Source organism: Tamandua tetradactyla, chromosome 8, assembly GCF_023851605.1.
Source record: "Tamandua tetradactyla isolate mTamTet1 chromosome 8, mTamTet1.pri, whole genome shotgun sequence".
In the NCBI taxonomy this organism is placed as follows: domain Eukaryota; kingdom Metazoa; phylum Chordata; class Mammalia; order Pilosa; family Myrmecophagidae; genus Tamandua; species Tamandua tetradactyla.
The window spans coordinates 69,302,210-69,326,495 of record NC_135334.1 but is presented as its reverse complement, the minus strand read 5'-3'; the positions used below and the strand labels follow the sequence as shown (position 1 = coordinate 69,326,495).

The window sequence follows — 24,286 nt, the reverse complement described above, 5'->3', positions numbered from 1 at the left end:
TAGGATTCATCCCAGGTATGCAAGGATGGTTGAACATAAGAAAATCAATTAATGTAATACACCATATCAACAAATCAAAGCAGAAAAATCACATGATCATCTCAATTGATGCAGAGAATGCATTTGACAAGATTCAACTTCCTTTCCTTTTGAAAACACTTCAAAGGACAGGAATACAAGGGAATTTCCTTAAAATGATAAAGGCAATATATGAAAAACCCACAGCTAATATCATCCTCAATGGGGAAAAACTGAAAACTTTCCCCCTAAGATTAGGAACAAGACAAGAATATCCACTATCACCATTGTTATTTAACACCGTGTTGGAAGTTCTACCCAGAGCAATTAGAAAAGAAAAAGAAATACAAGGCATCAAAATTGGAAAGGAAGAAGTAAAACTATCACTGTTTGCAGACGATATGATACCATACGTCGAAAACCCTGAAAAATCCACAGCAAAACTACTAGAGCTAATAAACGAGTACAGCAAATTGGCAGGTTACAAGATCAACATTCAAAAATCTGTAGTGTTTCTAGGCACTAGCAATGAACAAGCTGAGGGGGAAATCAAGAAATGAATTCCATTTACAATCGCAACTAAAAGAGTAAAATACTTAGGAATAAATTTAACTAAAGAGACAAAAGACCTATACAAAGAAAACTACAAGAAACTGTTAAAAGAAATCACAGAAGACCTAAATAGATGGAAGGGCATACCATGTTCATGGATTGGAAGACTAAATATAGTTAAGATTTCAATTCTACCTAAATTGATTTACAGATTCAATGCAATACCAATCAAAATCCCGACAACTTACTTTTCAGAAATAGAAAAACCAATAAGCAAATTTATCTGGAAGGGCAGGGTGTGCCGAATTGCTAAAAGTATCTTGAGGAAAAAAAACGAAGCTGGAGGTCTCATGCTGCCTGACTTTAAGGCATATTATGAAGCCACAGTGGTCAAAACAGCATGATACTGGCATAAAGATAGATATATTGACCATGGAATCGAATAGAGTGCTCAGATATAGACCTTCTCATCTATGGACATTTAATCTTTGATAAGGCAGTCAAGCCAACTCACCTGGGACAGAGCAGTCTCTTCAATAAATGATGCCTAGAGAACTGGATATCCATATGCAAAAGAATGAAAGAGGACCCGTATCTCACACCCTATACAAAAGTTAACTCAAAATGGATCAAAGATCTAAACATTAGGTCTAAGACCATAAAACAGTTAGAGGAAAATGTAGGGAGATATCTTATGAATCTTATAATTGGAGGTGGTTTTATGGACCTTACTCCTAAAGCAAGAGCACTGAAGAAAGAAAGAAAGAAATGGGAGCTCCTCAAAATTAAACACTTTTGTGCATCAAAGAACTTCATCAAGAAAGTAAAAAGACAGCCTACACAATGGGAGACAATATTTGGAAATGACATATCAGATAAAGGTCTAGTATCCAGAATTTATAAAGAGATTGTTCAACTCAACAACAAAAAGACAGCCAATCCAATTACAAAATGGGGAAAAGACTTGAACAGACCCCTCTCAGAAGAGGAAATACAAATGGCCAAAAGGCATATGAAGAAATGCTCAATGTCCCTGGCCATTAGAGAAATGCAAATCAAAACCACAATGAGATATCATCTCACACCCACCAGAATGGCCATTATCAACAAAACAGAAAATGACAAGTGCTGGAGAGGATGTGGAGAAAGAAGTACACTTATCCACTGTTGGTGGGAATGTCTAATGGTGCACCCACTGTGGAAGGCAATTTGGCGGTTCCTCAAAAAGCTGAATATAGAATTGCCGTATGACCCAGCAATACCATTGCTAGGTATCTACCCAGAGGACTTAAGGGCAAAGACAGAAACAGGCATTTGCACACCAATGTTTATAGCAGCATTATTTACAATTGCAAGGAGATGGAAACATCCAAAATGTCCATCAACAGACGAGTGGCTAAACAAACTGTGGTATATACATACGATGGAATATTATGCAGTTCTAAGACCGAATAAACTTTTGAAGTATGTAATAACATGGATGGACCTAGAGAACATTATGCTGAATGAGACTAGCCAAAAACTAAAGGACAAATACTGTATGGTCTCACTGATATGAACCGGCATTAGTGAATAAACTTGGAATATGTCATTGGTAACAGAGACCATCAGGAGATAGAAATAGGGTAAGATAGTGGGTAATTGGAGGTGAATGGATACGGACTGTGCAACAGGACTGGATACAAAAACTCAGAAATGGACAGCACAATACTACCTAACTGTAATGTAATTATGTTAAAACACTGAATGAAGCTGCATGTGAGAATGATAGAGGGAGGAGGGCTGGGGACATAAATGAAATCAGAAAGAAAGATAGATGTTAAAGACCGAGATGGTATAATCTAGGAATGCCTAGAGTATATAATAATAGTGAAATGTACAATGTATAAATTTTAAAACTGTTTTTGCATGAGAAAGAACAAAGGAATGTCATTATTGCAGGGTGCTGAAAATAGATGAAAATTAATACTTTAAAATGTCACCTTATGTGTGAGACTAAAGCAAAAAATGTTTATTTGTTACCAAATTTATATTTTGACTAGAGCATTTCCTAATATAACTCATGTAGATAGTTTGAATATCATAAGTACTTGGAATCTCAGGTAGCACATGAGATTTTGTTGGTTTGTCCAGAGTGCTGCCCCGACGAATCCCAGAATGATTTGATCAGTGACTGGAAAAGTATTTGTAAGCCCCCTTCGGGGAATGGTGAGAGCTGGGAGAAATTCAACTTCCCCAAGTTGAATTCTTGATATTCTCACAAGCAGTGTGAACAACCAAAGCTATAGGCTGAGCCCCCCGTCTTGGGGTTTGTTCATATGAAACTTAACCCCACAAAGGACAAGTCAAGTCTACTTAAAATTTAGGCCTAAGAGTCACCCCCAAGAGAGCCTCTTTTGTTGCTCAGATGTGGCCTCTCTCTCCAGCCAACATGACGAGCAGTCTTACCACCCTCCCCTTCTCTGTGTGGGACATGACTCCCAGTGGTGTGGACCTTCCTGGCAACGTGGGACAGAGATCCTGGAATGAGCTGAGACTCAGCATCAAAGGACTGAGAAAAACCCTAGAATGAGCTGAGAATTAACATCAAGGGATTGAGAGAACCTTCTCAACCAAAGGGGAAAGAGTGAAATGAGACTATGTGTCAATGGCTGAGAGATTACAAACAGAGACGAGAGGTTATCCTGGAGGTTATTCCTATGCATTAAGTAGATATCACCTTGTTCAAGATGTAGCAGAGAGGCTGGAGGGAACTGCCTGAAAATGTAGAGCTGTGTTCCAGTAGCCATGTTTCTTGCTGGTGATTGAACAATGATATAGCTTTCACAATGAGACTCTGTGAATGTGAAATCCTTGTGTCTGATGCTCCTTTTAGCTACTGTATCAACAGAATAGTAGAACATATGGAATAAAAATAAATACTAGGGGGAACAAATGTTAAAATAAATTCAGTTTGAAATGTTAGTGATAAATGAAAGTGAGGGGCAAGGGGTGTGGTATGTATAATCCTTTTTTCTCTGTTATAGTTTTATTTCTTTTTCTGTTGCCTTTTTATTTCTTTTTCTAAATCGATGCAAATGTTCTAAGAAATGATGAATATGCAACTATGTGATGATATTAAGAATTATTGATTGTATATGTAGAATGGAATGATATCTTAATGTTTCGTTTGTTAGTTTTTTTTAATTAATAAAAAAAGTTTAGGTATCTTGGGGATCTCTTTTGGGGACGGCTGAGGACTGGTCTGCTTGGTGCTGCCGCAGCCTCCCAGGGTGACAGAACTGGAACTTCACTGCCTTTCAACCCTTAGCTCGGAAAAACTACTGGGGGAGTGGAGATAATACAGAGCAGCTCCCGGAGCCACGAGGGAGATCAAAGGGACGGCGTACCCCATCCTGGAATAGCTGACTATCTGGGAGAACCAGCTCCGGTGAGATCACCAAGGGGCACGGGCTTTCCTGGGTGGGACGGCAAGCGACCGGAGTCCCTCCCTTCCACCTTCCCAGGCCAGCTGGTAGAATTGGACAGGCGGTCCCCTTAGGCCACGGCAGCTGGTGCCCCCACCACGCGAGGCCCCCCGGACCAACTGAGAGAGTTGGGTCAGAAATCCCCAGACTGCGGAGAACAGTGACCGGGGGATCCCTTCCAAACACGTGACTCCCCCATCCGGCTGGGAACAGTGCACTCTCCCGGGCTGCGACAGCTGGCGCCCTCCCGCCACACTTGGCGCCCCGGGCCGACTAGCTAATTCCGCCGGACGCTCTCCCGTGCTGCAGCGGCCAGCGACCCTCCCCACATTCGGAACCCCAGGCCGGCTGGCACTATTCCAAGACGCTTTGGCTGCCGAACCTCCCCTACGGAAAGAATTTTCAAGAGTTAAAGGACCCACAGCAACTTTCACTGGTGGAACCCGTAGACAAACGTGTGCCACGAGCGCCACCTACTGGGCAGGATAAGAAAAACAGAACCCAGAGATTGCACAGAAAAATCTTTCAACCTGTGGGGTCGAACACCCAGGGAAATCTGACTAAATGCCCAGACACCAGCAGAAGATAACAGATCACGCTCAGAAAATTGAACATATGGCCCAGTCAAACGAACAAACCAATAGTTCAAATGAGATACAGGAGCTGAAACAACTAATGCTGAATATACGAACAGAAATGGAAAACCTCTTCAAAAACGAAATCGATAAATTGAGGGAGGACATGAAGAAGACATGGGCTGAACATAAAGAAGAAATAGAAAAACTGAAAAAACAAATCACAGAACTTATGGAAGTGAAAGATAAAGTAGAAAAGATGGAAAAAACAATGGATACCTACAATGACAGATTTAAAGAGACAGAAGATAGAATTAGTGATTTGGAGGATGGAACATCTGAATTCCAAAAAGAAACAGAAACTATCCGGAAAAGAATGGAAAAATTTGAACAAGGTATCAGGGAACTCAAGGACAATGTGAACCGTACAAATATACGTGTAGTGGGTGTCCTGGAAGGAGAAGAGAAGGGAAAAGGAGGAGAAAAACTAATGGAAGAAATTATCACTGAAAATTTCCCAACTCTTATGAAAGACCTAAAATTACAGATCCAAGAAGTGCAGCGCACCCCAAAGAGATTAGACCCAAATAGGCGTTCTCCAAGACACTTACTAGTTAGAATGTCAGAGGTCAAAGAGAAAGAGAGGATCTTGAAAGCAGCGAGAGAGAAGCAATCCATCATATACAAGGGAAACCCAATAAGACTATGTGTAGATTTCTCAGCAGAAACCATGGAAGCTAGAAGACAGTGGGATGATATATTTAAATTACTAAAAGAGAAAAACTGCCAGCCAAGACTCCTATATCCAGCAAAATTGTCCTTCAAAAATGAGGGAGAAATTAAAACATTCTCAGACAAAAAGTCACTGAGAGAATTTGTGACCAAGAGACCAGCTCTGCAAGAAATACTAAAGGAAGCACTAGAGTCAGATACAAAAAGACAGAAGAGAGAGGCATGGAGAAAAGTGTAGAAAGAAGGAAAGTCAGATATGATATATATAATACAAAAGGCAAAATGGTAGAGGAAAATATTATCCAAACAGTAATAACTCTAAATGTTAATGGACTGAATTCCCCAATCAAAAGACATAGACTGGCAGAATGGATTTAAAAACAGGATCCTTCTATATGCTGTCTACAGGAAACACATCTTAGACCCAAAGATAAAGTGAAAGGTTGGGAAAAGATATTTCATGCAAATAACAACCAGAAAAGAGCAGGAGTGGCTATACTAATATCCAACAAATTAGACTTCAAATGTAAAACAGTTAAAAGAGACAAAGAAGGATACTATATACTATTAAAAGGAACAATCAAGCAAGAAGACATGACAATCATAAATATTTACGCACCGAACCAGAATGCCTCAAAATATGTGAGGAATACACTGCAAACACTGAAAAGGGAAATAGACACATATACCATAATAGTTGGAGACTTCAATTCACCACTCTCATCAATGGACAGAACATCTAGACAGAGGATCAATAAAGAAATAGAGAATCTGAATATTACTATAAAGGAGCTAGACTTAACAGACATTTATAGGACATTACATCCCACAACAGCAGGATACACCATTTTCTCAAGTGCTCATGGATCATTCTCAAAGATAGACCATATGCTGGGTCACAAAGCAAGTCTTAACAAATTTAAAAAGATTGAAATCATACACAACACTTTCTCGTATCATAAAGGAATGAAGTTGGAAATCAATAATAGGCAGAGTTCCAGAAAATTCATAAATACATGGAGGCTCAACAACACACTCTTAAACAACAAGTGGGTCAAAGAAGAAATTGCAAGAGAAATTAGTAAATACCTCGAGGAGAATGAAAACGAAAACACAACATATCAAAACTCATGGGACGCAGCAAAGGCAGTGCTAAGAGGGAAATTTATTGCCCTAAATGCCTTTATCAGAAAAGAAGAAAAGGCAAAAATGCAGGAATTAACTGTCCACTTGGAAGAACTGGAGAAAGAACAGCAAACTAATCCCAAAGCAGCAAAAGGAAAGAAATAACAAAGATTAGAGCAGAAATAAATGAAATTGAAAACATGAAAACAATAGAGAAAATCAATAAGACCAGAAGTTGGTTCTATGAGAAAATCAACAAAATTGATGGGCCCTTAGCAAGATTGACAAAAAGAAGAAGAGAGAGGATGCAAATAAATAAGATCAGAAATGGAAGAGGAGACATAACTACTGACCTCACAGAAATAAAGGAGGTAATAACAGGATACTATGAACAACTTTACGCTAATAAATACAACAATTTAGATGAAATGGACAGGTTCCTGGAAAAACATGAACAACCAACTTTGACTCAAGAAGACATAGATGACCTCAACAAACCAATCACAAGTAAAGAGATTGAATTAGTTATTCAAAAGCTTCCTAAAAAGAAAAGTCCAGGACCAGACGGCTTCACATGTGAATTCTATCAAACATTCCAGAAAGAATTAGTACCTACTCTCCTCAAACTCTTCAACATAATCTAAGTGGAGGGAAAACTACCTAATTCATTCTATTAAGCCAACATCACCCTCATACCAAAACCAGGCAAAGATATTACAAAAAAAGAAAACTACAGACCAATCTCTCTAATGAATACAGATGCAAAAATCCTCAATAAAATTCTAGCAAATCGTATCCAACAACACATTAAAAGAATTATACATCATGACCAAGTAGGATTCATCCCAGGTATGCAAGGATGGTTCAACATAAGAAAATCAATTAATGTAATACACCATATCAACAAATCAAAGCAGAAAAATCATATGATCATCTCAATTGATGCAGAGAAGGCATTTGACAAGATTCAACATCCTTTCCTGTTGAAAACACTTCAAAGGATAGGAATACAAGGGAACTTCCTTAAAATGATAGAGGGAATATATGAAAAACCCACAGCTAATATCATCCTCAATGGGGAAAAATTGAAAACTTTCCCCCTAAGATCAGGAACACGACAAGGATGTCCACTATCACCACTATTATTCAACATTGTGTTGGAGGTTCTAGCCAGAGTAATTAGGCAAGAAAAAGAAATACAAGGCATCAAAATTGGAAAGGAAGAAGTAAAACTATCACTGTTTGCAGACAATATGATACTATACGTAGAAAACCCAGGAAAAGTCCACAACAAAATTACTAGAGCTAATAAATGAGTACAGCAAAGTAGGAGGCTACAAGATCAACATTCAAAAATCTGTAGCTTTTCTATACACTAGCAATGAACAAGCGGAGGGGGAAATCAAGAAACGAATCCCATTTACAATTGCAACTAAAAGAATAAAATACCTAGGAATAAATTTAACCAAAGAGACAAAAAACCTATATAAAGAAAACTACAAAAAACTGCTAAAAGAAATCACAGAAGACCTAAATAGATGGAAGGGCATACCGTGTTCATGGATTGGAAGACTAAATATAATTAAGATGTCAATCCTACCTAAACTCATCTACAGATTCAATGCAATACCAATCAAAATCCCAACAACTTATTTTTCAGAATTAGAAAAACGAATAAACAAATTTATCTGGAAGGGCAGGTTGCCCTGAATTGCTAAAAACATCTTGAGGAAAAAAAACGAAGCTGGAGGTCTGGCGATGCCGGACTTTAAGGCATATTATGAAGCCACAGTGATCAAAACAGCATGGTATTGGCATAAAGATAGATATATCGACCAATGGAATCGAATAGAGTGCTCAGATATAGACCCTCTCATCTATGAACATTTGATCTTTGATACGGCAGTCAGCCAACTCACCTGGGACAGAACAGTCTCTTCAATAAATGGTGCCTAGAGAACTGGATATCCATAAGTAAAAGAATGAAAGAAGACCCGTATCTCACACCTTATACAAAAATTAACTCAAAATGGATCAAAGATCTAAACATTAGGTCTAAGACCATAAAACAGTTAGAGGAAAATGTAGGGAGATATCTTACGAATCTTACAACTGGAGGCGGTTTTATGGACCTTAAACCTAAAGCAAGAGCACTGAAGAAAGAAAGAAATAAATGGGAACTCCTCAAAATTAAACACTTTTGTGCATCAAAGAACTTCATCAAGAAAGTAGAAAGAGGGCGGGCCGCGGTGGCTCAGCGGGTAAGAGTGCTTGCCTGCCATGCCGGAGGACCTCGGTTCAATTCCCGGCCCAGCCCATGTAAAAAACAAACAAACAAAAACAAAATATAATAAAACAAGAAAATGTTTAAAGATGTTTCCCTTTCTTCCTTCCATCCTTCCTACCTTCTCTCTGTCTTTCCTTCCCTTCCTCCCTCTCTCTAAAAAAAAAAAAAAAAAAAAAAAGAAAGTAGAAAGACAGCCTACACAATGGGAGACAATATTTGGAAACGACATATCAGATAAAGGTCTAGTATCCAGAATTTATAAAGAGATTGTTCAACTCAACAACAAAAAGACAGCCAACGCAATTACAAAATGGGAAAAAGACTTGAACAGACACCTACCAGAAGAAGAAATACGAATGGCCAAGAGGCACATGAAGAGATGCTCAATGTCCCTGGCCATTAGAGAAATGCAAATCAAAACCACAATGAGATATCATCTCACACCCACCAGAATGGCCATTATCAACAAAACAGAAAATGACAAGTGCTGGAGAGGATGCGGAGAAAGAGGCACACTTATCCACTGTTGGTGGGAATGTCAAAGGGTGCAACCACTGTGGAAGGCAGTTTGGCGGTTCCTCAAAAAGCTGAATATAGAATTGCCATACGACCCAGCAATACCATTGCTAGGTATCTACTCAGAGGACTTAAGGACAAAGACACAAACGGACATTTGCACACCAATGTTTATAGCAGCGTTATTTACAATTGCAAAGAGATGGAAACAGCCAAAATGTCCATCAACAGAAGAATGGCTAAACAAAGTGTGGTATATACATACGATGGAATATTATGCAGCTTTAAGACAAGATAAACTTATGAACCATGTAATAACATGGATGAACTTAGAGAATATTATGCTGAGTGAATCCAGCCAAAAACTAAAGGACAAATACTGTATGGTCCCACTGATGTGAACGGACATTCGAGAATAAACTTGAAATATGTCATTGGTAACAGAGTTCAGCAGGAGTTAGAAACAGGGTAAGACAATGGGCAATTGAAGCTGAAGGGATACAGACTGTGCAACAGGACTAGAAACAAAAACTCAAAAATGGACAGCACAATAATACCTAATTATTGTAATCATGTTAATTAAAGTAATCATGTTAAAACACTGAATGAAGCTGCATCTGAGCTATAGGGTTTTTTTTGTTTTTGTTTGCTTGTTTGTTTGTTTGTTGTTGTTGTTTTTTACTATTATTACTACTTTTATTTCTTTTCTTTATATTAACATTTTATATCTTTTTCTGTTGTGTTGCTAGTTTCTCTAAACCGATGCAAATGAACTAAGAAACGATGATCATGCATCTATGTGATGATGTTAAGAATTACTGAGTGCATATGTAGAACGGTATGATTTCTAAATGTGTTAATTTCTTTTTTTTTCTTTACGTTAATAAAAAAATTTTTAAAAGTTTAAAAAAAAAAGAATTAAATGAGATAAATAAAGCATACCTGTGTGTTCTAGTTTGCTAAAAAAAAACAAAAGTTTAAAAAATATATGAATGTGTGAAAGTAAAGGTATTTCAAGGATCCTGTTTTTAAAAGTTTGTCTCCACGTGGATTTTAACAAAATTTCATATTAACTTTGTTTTTTGGAAGGGTTTAGAAATTATAAGAAATATGAAACAGTTATTTATTTTTTATTTTTATTTAGTAAATTTTATTATACAGTTTTTCCCAAGGAACTTTGAGTACAAACATTGGGATGAGAAGAGGTGTTGAAGATGCCATTTGTACCTGCTTTTGATTCTAAGCTACTTGTTGTGCCGTTGTGGCAGGCTGTGTTAATTGAAATTAAAATTATTAAAATGCAATCTGTGATTTTCATTTACCATCGACACTATTGCTCCATCCTAGGGAATAACTTTTAATGATTAAGCTGAGATCCTAAAATTCCCTTTTAATTACAGTAGTGTAATTACCAGTCCCTTCTATTGGTTACTAACAGTTAAATCACACATTTCTTATAACACTGTTTGTGTGTGTGTGTGTGTGTGCTTTAAATACTGTACCCTAAGTGAAATCAAATGCTTTAAAATAAAGACAATCACTGAGAATAAATAAATAAATAAATAAATAAATACAAAAGAATTAAAATCACACAGTGTGATTTAATTTTTTAAATTTTTTCACTTACCAAAACAGAAACAAGCTGGAAGCCACTTATATAACGATTTCTCGAAAATTCCTAAATATTTTGAAATTATGCAACATGTATAAACATATCATGGCCAAAGAAGAATAACAAAGCAAATGAGAAAATATTTTGAACTCAATGAAATTGAAAATATTAGCATCGACGTTTGAAGGAATGCACGTAAAGCAATGCTGAGAGGGAAATAGATAGCATTAAGTACTTATATTAGAAAAAAATAAGGTCTCTAATAAATAATGTAAACTTATACCTTAAGACACTAGAAAAAGAAGAGCAAATTAAATCTAAATCAAGCAGAAGGAAAATAATAAAGAGCAGAAATAAAAAACAGAAAAATAGTGGAGAATAATCATGAGACCAAAAGGTAGTTCTTTGAAAAAATTAATGAAAGTGATAAACCTGTAGCCATAAACAGGTTTTTACTTACACAAGGAAAAAAAAAGAGAAAAGTTGGGAATGAAAGAGGGACTATCATTATAGATATTAAATTATTAAGTTAAAATGTTAATATTTCAAGTGACATAATGGTAACATGTCACAAAGAGTCAACATCCAGACTGAAGATTCCCAGTGGTCAAATCTGGAGATTTGAGTCCAAAATATTTGAGCCCAAAAATAATTAGATTAGCAATAAATTGACTGTCATCTAAAAATAAAAAGGAATCCATGATTCCGTACTGATACTAAATCGATAGTTAATGGAGAAGTGACAGCTCTTGCTTATAGTAGTATGCCCAAATACTGATTGAGAAGTAATGAAGGAATACTGGAGTTGGAGAATTATTTTGCAGCCATGATAATAGAGACTAATTCAAGTAGAAGTCACCAATCAGTGCTGAATATAAGGAGAAATTTAGGTGAGAAGCATGATATATGCATGCTCTTAAAGATGGATTTCATTGCTTCCAGATGTAATACCCTTAGAATGATGCACTAGACTGTAGTATTTGGGCTACTGATGAACAACTTGAACAATGTCTAAAGAGATTAAGTACACCGTTGCTTTAGTATTGCTACTATTTATGAAGTGATTTCTAGAATTTAAGTTGATTTAAAAAAAAAAAAAACTGTGTCTTTTCTTTCTGAGCCTAGCTCCAACTCGTTTAGTTTAACAAGAATCCACCCTGAAACCACTGGGCTATATTACCTTCAATAGAAAAATGGGCTCGATGGATTTTCAAGAGAAGGTACCAATGTGCATTCTAATGCCTTATTTCTGATGACGCCTATGGAAAACCATAGCCCTTTAGGTGACGCCTTTTCAGGTTTGAATTTAGTTTTTGATCTTCTACTTGGAAATCATCTTAGACTTTTAAAAAAATTGCAAGTATAAGGAAAGTACAAAGACCACCTATATTCTTCACCCAGTTTGGCTTATTGTTAACATTTTACACTGTTAGCTGGTTAGGGTGCTTTTTAAATTTAGTTCTCCTTTTTGCCACATTTTGAGGCTTTCTGTCACCCAACCCCCCACCCCTTTGGTTATATAATATGTTCTAAAGAGTCTTCAAAACTTGAGGGTACATACATTTACATTTTGAAGCTCACATCTGTCTTGTCCCTATTTATGGCTGTGCTAGCACAGTTAGAATTGAGGCAGCTTAACTTACTTGGGATGAAGAATAATCTGTAATGGTGAAGAATTCATGTACATTCTAGTGCAAGTATATGAAGGAGTGGAATGGGGGTATCAGCTAAATGTCTTAGAAAATCATTGAAATGAAGATTTAGAGAGGAATTTTATTTGGGTTAAAGAAGATAAGCAGTATTCTTTGATTAACTTCCAGTTAAGAGGCAGAGTTCCTGGTTACTGGCATTCAAGCATAGTTGAGAGAGGAGTTAAGGTGCTTAGAAATATGTTAATAAAATTATTTCGGTTGATGGATTTAGTGTCAAGGTCCAAACCCTGTGTTTTGGTCATTTAACTTAATTTCTGTTCCTCCCTATAGGAGGTACACAGAAAAGCTTAGTGCACCTTTTCCTATTGGCTCACGATTCTTGAAACTAAACTCCTTCATAAGATCTGGAACTTAGTATGTCAAAATCTATGACTGTTTTCTGTGCTTGAGGACCTCTGGAGTTGTGATCAGGCCTTGATTGTCAAGACATAAGAAGTTCACCTTTTCTTGGGATAGGAAGATGTAAAGGAATTTTATGACCACAAATGGCATTCCAAAAGATTGATATAAGCACAGAAAATTGGTGATATAAATGTAAATATTAGTCGTTGCTGTGCTAAAGCAAACACCAAAAAGAGATGGAATATTCTATAATGAGATTGGCTATGGGAGGATCAGTTAAAATATAGAATATTCACGTAATTGACATCCATGGAGTTTAGTTTTACATAGTCATTAAATATTATAAAGACTATCTGGCAGCATGTAAAAATGCTTATGATGTAATATGGAAAATCAGAACACATATTCCCAATACATGATTATAATTAAAATTATTTATACTTATGAACAAGATGGAAGTAGTAGTTATATTATGGTAGTGAACAAGCAGGTAATTTTTCCTGCTTTACTTTTAACATTTTTAGTAATGTTATGTGATATTCGTGGTCAAAAGGAAACTAAACACTTTTTTTTAGGGGGCAGGGTGCATGATCTGGGAATTGAATCCAGGTCTCCCGTGTGTGAGGTGAGCATTCTACCATTGAACCACCTGTGCACCCTTAAACACTTTTTTTTTAAGTGAAATTATCTGAATTTTGAAATTTCATCAGAGTTTATTGGTCAGCAATCCAGAAATCTGTGAACAGAGATTCTTAGATTCTTGCTCTTTCGCTTCTGCTGGAGACTGGACTTGGGTAAAAATTGTACCTATAAGGAAATGTATTCTAGTTAATTCTCCTAGAAGACCTCAGTGCCCAATGCATTTTGCTTTCTCACTCTTCTTATTTCCCCGTTAGGGAATTGGGTTCTGCCTCATTATTGTGATCTAGCAGTCCTATCTGCCATATTAAGTGTGGAATTGTCTCCTTCTACCCTCTAGGAAGTGCATTTTCAACTGAGCACCTCAAGCTTCAACTCCAGAAGGAGTCCCTAAATGAGTTGAGGAAGGAGTGTACTGCAAAAAGGTAAATGCAACACTATGGATAATTGCTGCAAGTATTGAGATTACTCTGAAGCTAGGATTTGGAAAAGTAGTATTCTTTAAAACTGCTGTTATTAATTTACATTCCACACACCTCATTGCCACATTCACCTATTCAACAAATATTTATTTTTGTGCTAGAAGGCAGACGAGAGATCTCCTCTTACGTAGTCCTGGTCATGATCAGAAACATGAACACTGTTCTTCTGCTTTCCTAGGCCACAGCACCATGATTTAATTCTTCTTGTCTTCCTGTCTTCTTTCTACATGAAGTTTAGCTTATAGTTTTCTCTTCAATAATTTCTTCAGACTTCCTCCTCTTTGTTAACTCATTTAGATTACCTCACAGCTTCCTGTATTATCTCACGTCAGTCTCACCATCTTTCAGGTTCTTCCATGTTGGTATTAGAACTCTCCTCTTAAAATACCATTTTTACTTTTTTCTTTTCTCTGCTTTGAGAACCCATGGTGATTCTTTTGCTCAACTTTCAAATAGCCTCAACAAATTGGCAGTAAACAACTATAACTTAATTTCAGTTGTTCCCCAAAATTCATTTAACAAATACTGTTTTTCTCATTTTCTCATGTACTTAATTTGTTGTCACCTTTGTACTTTAGCTCATATTCACTTTCTTTTCCTGTAAGATCCTCCCATCCTGCATTTCTCACATTTGCTCTTTTTTCCTGTAAGAGCCTCCTATCCTGCTTTTTTTTTTCTTCAAGAAACCTTAACAGTTAAGGATTCAAGAAAGTTATACCTGGAAAGAATCATGGATATAATTTAGTATAGTCCTCTCGTTCTACAGATAGGAAAGATAAACTCTGGAAGATTGCTCTTTATGTCGCTTATAAGCATCTTCTTTCTACATGTAGTTTAGCTTATAGTTTTAGATTACCTCAACAGTTTCCTATATTCTCTCACATCAGTCTCTCTATCTTTCAAATTCTTCTTCTATGTTGGTATTAGACCTCTCCTCTTAAAATACCCTTTTTACCTAGATCCCATTTAAGTCTTCAGTGCTTCTTGCATTATACTTTATTCCATTCCACACTGACTTTCAGTTTCTTCAATATTCTGTTTGTTTTTAACACAGTTGAGCTGGTAATTTGTTCTGTGGGTATTTTATCTGTTAGTCTTGTTTCTTAAGTAGTACAAAGTCTTATTCCACAACTTTTTGCTTCTTCTTTTTACTTTATTATTTTTCAAACATGGCAGTAGGTTATTTTTAGAGATAGCTGTAAGTGAAAAAATACTTTTTTGAGGATATGCCATATGAATCTTTCCTGAAATCACATTGTTCTCAGATTAAGTACAGGCTAATGAGACCTTGGTCAGTTTACTCAGCCTCTCTAAATCTTGTTTCCTTATTTATAAAATAGGTATAATAATACTAACTTAATAGAATTGTAATAATTATTTAAAATCATTTGTTAACTCTGGCATACAATAGGTGCACAGTCAATGATTATCTGTATCCTTTATGTTTCTTAGCATGGTGCTGGATATATTCAGTGCTCTCAGTAGATAGTTAACTTGATTAATAGCATTTGGAGATAGGTCAGGACACATGGCAGCTACTGTTCTTGACTTTGGCATATTTCAGACTTTTTAGTCTTTCTCCACATTAGATATGTGGAAGTGAACATTAGAAAGCATAAAAGCATATTTTTAAATAAATGTGTTTTTTCTTTCCTCATTAGAGAACTCTTTTTGAAGACTAATGCTCAGCTGACAATTCGATGCAGGCAGTTACTATCTGAACTTTCCTACATTTACCCTATTGATTTGGTAAGTTTCAATTTTTTTGGAAGAGGTGTTTCTTTTTTGAAAAGATGATTTTAGTTTCGCATTTCATCTCAAGGAAGAAACCCACTGTTCTAGTTTTAATCAGATGTGCTGTCATGATTCATTCAGAAGCAATTTTTATTTAAAAATTGAATTTGAACTTAGTTGTCCTCAGTTTCCACAGTTTGAATTTTTGCTGGTGGTGTGCATTCATTTTCCTGAAAGAATGCTGAGTTACTTCTGGTTTCTTTAGGCTCTTTTTAATTTAACCAAATTATCCAAGACCACCATTTCTGTTCTTTACAGACACACACATGCAAATGTACATACACTGCTTTTAAAATTTAACTGCTAATTAACTTATACTCAGTATTGTAAGTTTCTGAACCTAGTTTCTTAGAGTAAATGCAAAAAAGGAAAATGTCAGTAAACATTAGGATTCTTCTTTAGAGAACCAAATCTGCTAAATTTGATTGTTTTCCTTGCTTTCTTATTAATGAAAAGTAGTACAGAAGATTAATTTTTAGAGAGGCATGCTAATAGGATTTGAGGTTGCTCATAGAATCTTATTAAATCCATTTTGCGTTTTTCATTTGTAGATATAAATTAGACAAAGGATATTTTTATGGTGAAAATTTTGTGTGACTTTTTGCTTGGACATGCCTTTTTAAAATATTTTTATTATAAGAATTTCAAATACATGTATGTAAGAAGCATGGTATCATCATCTTATGTACCTATCACCTAGCCACAATTATGATAATATTTTGAGTCCAAGGAAGTAATGTCTCTGAGTCAGCACTGATTTGCTAAATTTTTGAGATTTGACTTAGAATTTTTTTGGTTTATATATCAATTAACTTCTTTCTTTGGTTAAATTAACAGAACGAACATAAGGATTACTTTGTATGTGGTGTCAAGTTGCCCAATTCTGAGGACTTCCAAGGTATTTTATTTCTTTCTACTTATAAAGATTTGATGTATAAATAGATGGGTATTTTTCAAGGTAGAAAAGAATCTTGAAATGTTGGTTGCTTAGCGCTTTGGATAAAATGACTTTTGGGAATTTTGTCCTTCCCAATATAGAGATGGATACCCTGATAGGAAATATAAGAGAATATTTGATCTAATCATGGAAAAAAATTGAACCATTGGTATTTAAAAGAAAATCGTTTTTAAATGGGTTCTAAGGAAATTAGGCAGTAGGATTTTAAGAATATCAATAATGTTCCTATCCTTTTTGTCTGATTTTCATAAAAAATTTGTGTGTAGTTGAGGGTAGAAGATCAGCAGACATTAATATTAATGTGCTGTATTGTTATTTAGAAAGTCATGTTCCTGCTGACCTGAAAAGTATTTGGAAATGTAGTTGCATGACATTCCCACTACTGCGGTTAATCGCGTCACACTATCGTTTCTCTCCTTTTTAATTAAAAGAAATTTACAGTAAAGTATTATACAGAGCAGGCAATGGTGGCTCAGTGGCAGAGTTCTCACCTGCCATGCTGGAGACCCAGGTTCAATTCCCGGTGCCTGCCCATGTGAAAATAAAAAAAGTATTATACAATAGAATTCATTGTAACTCCTGTATTTTAAATTTTTAATTTTTCTTTATCTCTTTACAAATATGCCAAAGAAAGTACTTTTTTGGCATAGTCTTAGAGATTATTTTTATTGCTAGCAAAGTAGTTTCTCTCCCCTAGCCTAAACAGTGTTTTGGGGTCTACTCAATGTCTTTACAGATGATTATCATAGCCAACATATTATCTATTTGGGAAGAAATTATTCAAGACAAGAGTATTGGTAATTTTGATCCTAACTTTCTCTCATTTCCCTGTAAAGAAACGGTTGTTATTTCTGGTCCTTAAACATTTAAGACTATTTTCATTTATCATCCCCTTTGACTCTTATAACAATCCTTACAACAAGTAGTCAGTACAGCTTGGTGTCCCATGTAATCATAAAGAAACTAAGGCAGCATGATATAGGGAGAGAGTGATGAACTAAGGGTGGGAATACTTATGTTCAAGTCCTGGTTCACCTTCTAAAACCTTTGAGTAAACTTTGAGTAGATTTCTTGATCTATAGTATGAACATATTAATTTAAGCCATAGGTACCTTAAATGTTTGTTATGAAGATTAGGTGAGATTTACCAGTGTCTAGAAGAACATGTAATTTTGATGGTCATACGAATAAATCTGAAAGAATGTGATTGATGTCTCTAAGGGCCACGCTCAGAGCCTTGGAACTGATGTTTTCGGACTCTTCCTTCCATGGTTTTACAATTAGATCATAGCTTCCATTTGCTTTATAGACCAAATAATTACCATTTACTAAACTTCTACTGTGTCCTGGATCCTATGAGTACTTGATATGCCTTATTTCTAATCTTCACAAAAAGAAAGAAAACAAATAAGGGAGACAGTGTAATCCTTATTTTACAATGTGTAAATTGAAGTATAGATTTATTCGTTGACTTGCTGTAGGGCACAAAGCTAAGTAATGGTGTAGCTGGGATTTGTGTTGTTTCCATTGCACAATATTCCCTTCAACCTCTGTAAGGCATATAAATATGTTTTGGTGTTAATTTTTAGGAAAGGTATGATGTCTTGAAGCCCATGACTTATCTTTTTTCCTCATTCATTCATTTAATAATCATATATTGATTATCTTGAGCCCTGTACCAGGTTCTGGAGTTACAGAATATTCATTCACTGAGAAAAAAAAATATATTGAACACCTATATATCAGGCACTGTGCTTATTTTTGAGGATATAATGATGAACAAAGCAAACATGTTCTCTGCCTTCATGGAAGTTATAGCCTATTGAGAAAGAAAGGCAATAAACAAGAAAACAAGTATTCCATAAAGGAATACATTATCATAGAGGATGGTGGGAACTCAGTTTAGATAATGCTGTCAGAGAAGACCTCTCTGGAGAGAAACATTTATTGTAAGATTTGAAGGTTAATAAGGAGCCAACCTCCTACAGCTGGGAGAGAAGCATTGCTGGAAGAGAGGGCAGCAAGTACAAAGGCCATAATGGAGAAATTGGCATGGATTATTTGAAGAATTTGAGGGGGAGAATTATGGGAGTAAAGAACTGTATTCTGGGTAAATCATTTAATCTTTCACAGCTTAATTTCTTCACCTGTAAAATGAGATAATATCTATATCTTCAATTCACTGGGATGATTGAAAGAGATAACATTTGAAAGAGTTTTTCATATAAAAGGCACTCAATAAATGTAATTGAAATAAGTTGCAGAATAGTTAGGGAGAGAGAAAGGAAGGAAAGATGAAAGGAAGAGGGAGGAAGGAAAAGGACAGAAAAGACAAGACTAATCCTGTATGGATAGAGCATACTGAGAGAGAGGAAGAGTTCCATCAGAGGACGTAGGATGTAGGAGAGGTTAGCCAGGTCAGGTGGGGCCTGCAGCAGAAACCTGGAGAGGGCTTCAAGAAGAGGGATTATATGAGCTGATTTTTGCTTTTAAAAATCTCTTTGGCTGCTAAAAATTGAATGATTTGAAGGTAGGCACTAGGGGAAGTAGGGATATCAGTGAGTGATAGCCTGTCACCTTAACTGACTCTGGAATTTTTTTTTTTAATCTATTTGTTTATTTATTTATTTTAAATATTTTTATTGAGAAATATCCACACATGTACAGTCCAACCATATTATGCAGTCAGTGACTCACAATATCATTACATAGTTGTGTATTCTTCACCATGATCATTTTTAGAACATCTGTATAACTTCATAAAAAAAATAAAAAGGAAAAAAAACTCATACATCTCGTAACCCTTATCCCTCCCTCTCATTGACCCACAGTGTTTCAATCTACCCAGTTTTTACCCTTTATTACCCCTTACTATTTATTTATTTATTATCCTTTTTTTTTTACTTATCTGTGCATACCCTGGATAAACAGAGCATCAGATAAAGGTTTTCACAAGCACTCAGTCATAATGTGAAAGTAATATAGTTGTACAGTCTTCTTCAAGAGGCTAGTGGAACACAGTTCAACAGTTTTAGGTACTTCCCTCTAGCCACTACAATATACAGTAAACTAAAAAGGGATATTTATATAATGCATAAGAATAACTTCCAGGATAACCTCCCAACTCTGAAATCTCTCAGCCACTAAGACTTTATTTTGTCTCATTCCTTCTCTTCCCCGTTTTGGTCAAGAAGGCTTTCTCATTCTGATGATGTTGGGTTCTGACTCATCCGTGGAAGTCCTGTTCCATGTTGCCTATTATAAAGGTTCCGAGATTGTAAGCTCTTATAATATATTTAAGTTACATATATTTAAGAGTTGTAACAGATATTTCTAGATTCAGAGATACTGAGCTATTTGTATATAACCTGGATATTCTCTGAAACTGTGGGCATTTGTATGACACCTGAGACTCAGAGTTAGAGCACTGAAGCTTTGAAAAGTCAGCATTACCCCATTTGGCAACTATTTAAAAACTGAAAAGTGATCAGACTTCATCTAGAGGTATAAATGAAGTTGATCTGGACAGGACTAAGAGAATACTGGGTAATGGATGATATGGCCAACATTTTCAAATTCTGGAATGTTTCTTGATTCTATTTTGTTTTCTTTGAAGTATTTTGTCTTGTAGTTTGTTATAGCTTTTATAGCTGTCTACACACAGAATGCAAACCAGCTGAATACATTTTCCCTACCCTTTTAAAAGTTAGTGTAGCTTTTTAATGCAGTTGCTGAAAAATGAAATGAGAGATAAAATTAATTAAATTTTTAATTTTTTTAAGGGCCTTTTTCATCCCCAATGACTCTTAGGAATCAGAAATCTTAAGAAGCATATATAGTAGTATTGAACATTCTTTAAGGCTTTTATTTATTAATGTATGTGTCCTCCACTGTGCTAGATGCTCAGAATATCCAAAAATAATTAAGACATTGATCTGAACTCAGTGATATTGCAGTCCAGTTGAGGGCATCAGACTTGTAATCAAGTCATTCAAGAAATATTTACTGAATTCATACTTTTTATCAGGTACTTAGAAGTTTATTCCAGGTAAACGGGGATCCAAATAAGTGAGAATAATCAGTTCTTTCGAGAGGGTGTCAGGAAAACTCTTATGAAGAAGATATCTTAAAAGATGAATTGGTGTTGTCCTGTTGAAAGAAGAGAAGGAAGACATTTTAGGTTGAGTGAAAAGAAATACAGTAACATGGAATATCTTGCATGATGCTGTCACATTTCTTTATTTAATTCTCACAACAATAAAAAATTAATTCTTTCTGTGAGGGAAGGAATTACCATCACTTTTTCTAAAAGACAAGAAAACTGGACTCAGAGATATTAGTTAATTTTTCTAAAGGCAGCGGCAGATCTATAAAGTTATCTCTGGTTTGCCTGATTCTAAGATGTGTGTTATCTTGTGATGTTGCAGTTTTCTTCCTTGTTTTGAAAAACCTCTTCCAAACCTCTGACAGCTTTTTAGTGTTGTATAGCAGCTGCATTCTGGATGATATTCTAGTAAAGAACTCCAAACTGATTTTTCTGTGGTCTCTCATGATACTTTACTGAGATAGAACTGTTTAGGAAACTTCATCATAGTGGTCCAACATTTATTGGGTTTTTTTAAGTGGATAAATTACTGTTAGGGTAGGCCAAAGAGACCTGGACAAAATGGGAGAAAGTTGTCCAGTGGAGGGTATTTATCTGAATTCCATTGACTGAAACGTTTAGCTTAAAAAAAAAATGTATGTGCGTGTGTGTGTTTAAGTAATCCATATTACGAGAGCCTTTTGTGGTAATGAGACCCAGATTTCCTTCTGTGTCTGTATCCCTTTATGCAGGCATGATTTCTTGGAAAGGAGAGTCCAAATGTCAGTGTCTCATTGAGAACATGGAATGATTCCATAGATGCTGTTGCAGTGATTAGAGTCTTAAATATTTTGTCCTGTCTGGATCAGTGGGTGCTTGGTTCCTTATCAGATCCGCTGCCTCAGTGATTGGGAAGGCAGGATGGTAAGAGCTTTTAGATCACTTATTGTACTTCGATACATTTGAACATTAACTGTTTGTTCAACATAAAAATCAAAGGGACATTTGAACTAACTTATTCTATTGTAAATGGCTATTGCATGTTTTTGAAATTTACCGTCACAAGAGGTGAAGCCCTACCTACATTTTAAAAAGAATTAAGAAATATTTATTACGAGGAAACTTTCGTTTTTTGTTTTGTTTTTAAGCTCATTTAAAATACTGTTTGAATTAGAATCCTTTTCGCATGCCTGAGTCTTAATAGTTATTTCCTGTTCCTCGCTTTCTCTTCCACTCTCTTTCCAATTTCTTCTCATGAACAAAACTATCTGTGACCTTTCTAACCCCCAGAGCAGCATAAGGAATACAACTTCTGCTCTGCATTAGGTGTTGGGGACATCATCAATGCTTACTGGCAAAGCACACCCCAGAGAGCCAGATTTTGGCTTTGGCAGGTAAAATGTCTTTCAGATCTTAGAATGCTGGAAACCTTAAACCTTTTGGTTTTTTAGCTAACATGATTGGCAACAGAATGTGACATCTGAGGTGGCATGGCCAGCAATAGCCATTATTAACCACATGAGCTCACATTTTCCCACTGGAAGTTCAGTGTTCTTGGGGTGATGAAACGGACTTTCCCTACCAGGAGGTAGTTTTCTTTTTGAGGGTATTGGAATACCCTTGGGCCCTATAATGCTTAACCCGTCGTCCCTTTAAAATGCTTTTTAATATAAAGCCTCAATATTGGAAATCCAACACCACTTAGTTAACAATGAGGCTATGACTGAGCTCTGTGGCCTGGAATAGGAAAAAACTAGGGTTTTTAATAGGTGCAGCAAGCAGCCTTGTGATGGCAGCAGTGGTGAGTGTGAGTAACCTGAATCTAGGCTGATTTCCAACATTATCCGATTTTCAGTTTTTCTTTTTCTATGCTTTCTCATTTCCATACATAGGCTTCTCTCAGAGATGCTTTTTTAAAAAAAATCTTTAAATTTAAGCAAAATTACTTTGATCTTGGGGGACGTTAATGTTAGAATACCACTTTTTTGTTCTTTTAAGTAGGAATGTGGCTGTATTCTCAAAATATGCAATGTAATTTTTTAAAATTACCTCTTTTAATAATGTTGGAAAAAATGTAGCATGGCTAGATATTTTTAAACATTCAGAGTTTGTATTTGATCTGTTTGAAAGGCTGATTAAGAGACCTGCTGCTGCTTTCTAGAATTTTTCAGATCCTTTTCGTCAAATCATATAATTTAAAAAAAAGCTTAGTATATACACACACGGAAAGTACAAACCAGGTATAATATTATTATTCCTTGCTATATGTCCCCTTCTCCCTCTTGAGGTTCTTAAAGACCTGGACCTGTTAGTGCTAGAAATATTTTGAATTTGATAAATCCTATTCTTAACAGAAAGCATGAGGTAGGAGTCAGTAGCCTCTGAAGGAACTCTCAATCCCAACTGTGACTCCAGGGATAAGTAGTTTGGGAGGTAGAGTATAGGCATAATTCTCCCACTTATTCTTTCGCTCATAATTTCTACATTTGTGACTTTGCCCAAGCCACTTATATACCCTGGATCTCATTTTTCTCATCTCTAAAATGAGAATGTCAGACTTGGTAATTTCTGAAGTTTCTTCCAGCTCTAATGTTTTGTAAAGTACTTTAAATCCTTAAGGTAGTATGATAGATATTCAGGTCTCAACAAAAGTGTGTTATATTAGTACTTAAGATACTTGGGTGGGAGACTGGGGACAGATAAAGAGATGGACTCTAATAATAACTAGGATTCTAGGCATTTAGGGCATGAATCAGCAGTTGGTTGAAATGAATGCTGTCTGGTTTTTCATGAATTCGTTTTGAGATAGTTTTTGCCAACAGCAAACATACGTTGAGAACCCATCCTCTGTCAAGCATTGTACAAGTCACTTGACAACTCAGACTTTTTTTTTCTTCTTCACATGGGCAGGCACGGCAAAGACTCACAGATTTTTGTTATGTGTTCTTTACAAAGCCTTATTAGAATAGTGTTAAGAAACTAAGGCAGACTTTATGTGTTGTATACTTGGCACAGTCTAGGTTCCCAAGTTTAAAAAAATATATATTATATATTCCACAGAAAAGTTCTGAGACAGTATGATAGAGTGGTTAAGGAAACATTTTTGGTATCAGGCCAGCCTATTTTCCAGCTGCATTATTTTGGACATGTTCCTAACCTCTTTACACCTTGGTTTCTTTATCTGAAAAATGAATGAAATAGCATATTGAAGGGCTTAGTACTATTGGTAAATGAATAACTCAATTATAAAATTCTGTGAATGATCCCTGGCAGAAGAAACAATGCTAAAGAAAGACTACCTATTTTTATGGAATGATTAAAGAGAAGCCAAGGGTGTGGAGTGTGGTGTGATAGTCAAGAATAGACAATTAACTAAGGAATGGATGACTAT

General features: G+C 35.8%; 1 protein-coding gene across 2 annotated transcripts in view; it reads left to right on the top strand.

Annotated features, from left to right (window-relative positions):
- Positions 1 to 24,286, top strand: part of UVRAG (UV radiation resistance associated) — a 496,833-nt gene that overhangs the window by 323,667 nt on the left and 148,880 nt on the right. For both annotated transcript variants that reach the window (XM_077113538.1, XM_077113539.1), the window contains exons 9-11: positions 13,918 to 14,002; positions 15,721 to 15,808; positions 16,691 to 16,751. In XM_077113538.1, coding sequence (XP_076969653.1) covers positions 13,918 to 14,002; positions 15,721 to 15,808; positions 16,691 to 16,751 — 234 coding nt within the window. The remainder of the gene's footprint in view (positions 1 to 13,917; positions 14,003 to 15,720; positions 15,809 to 16,690; positions 16,752 to 24,286) is intronic.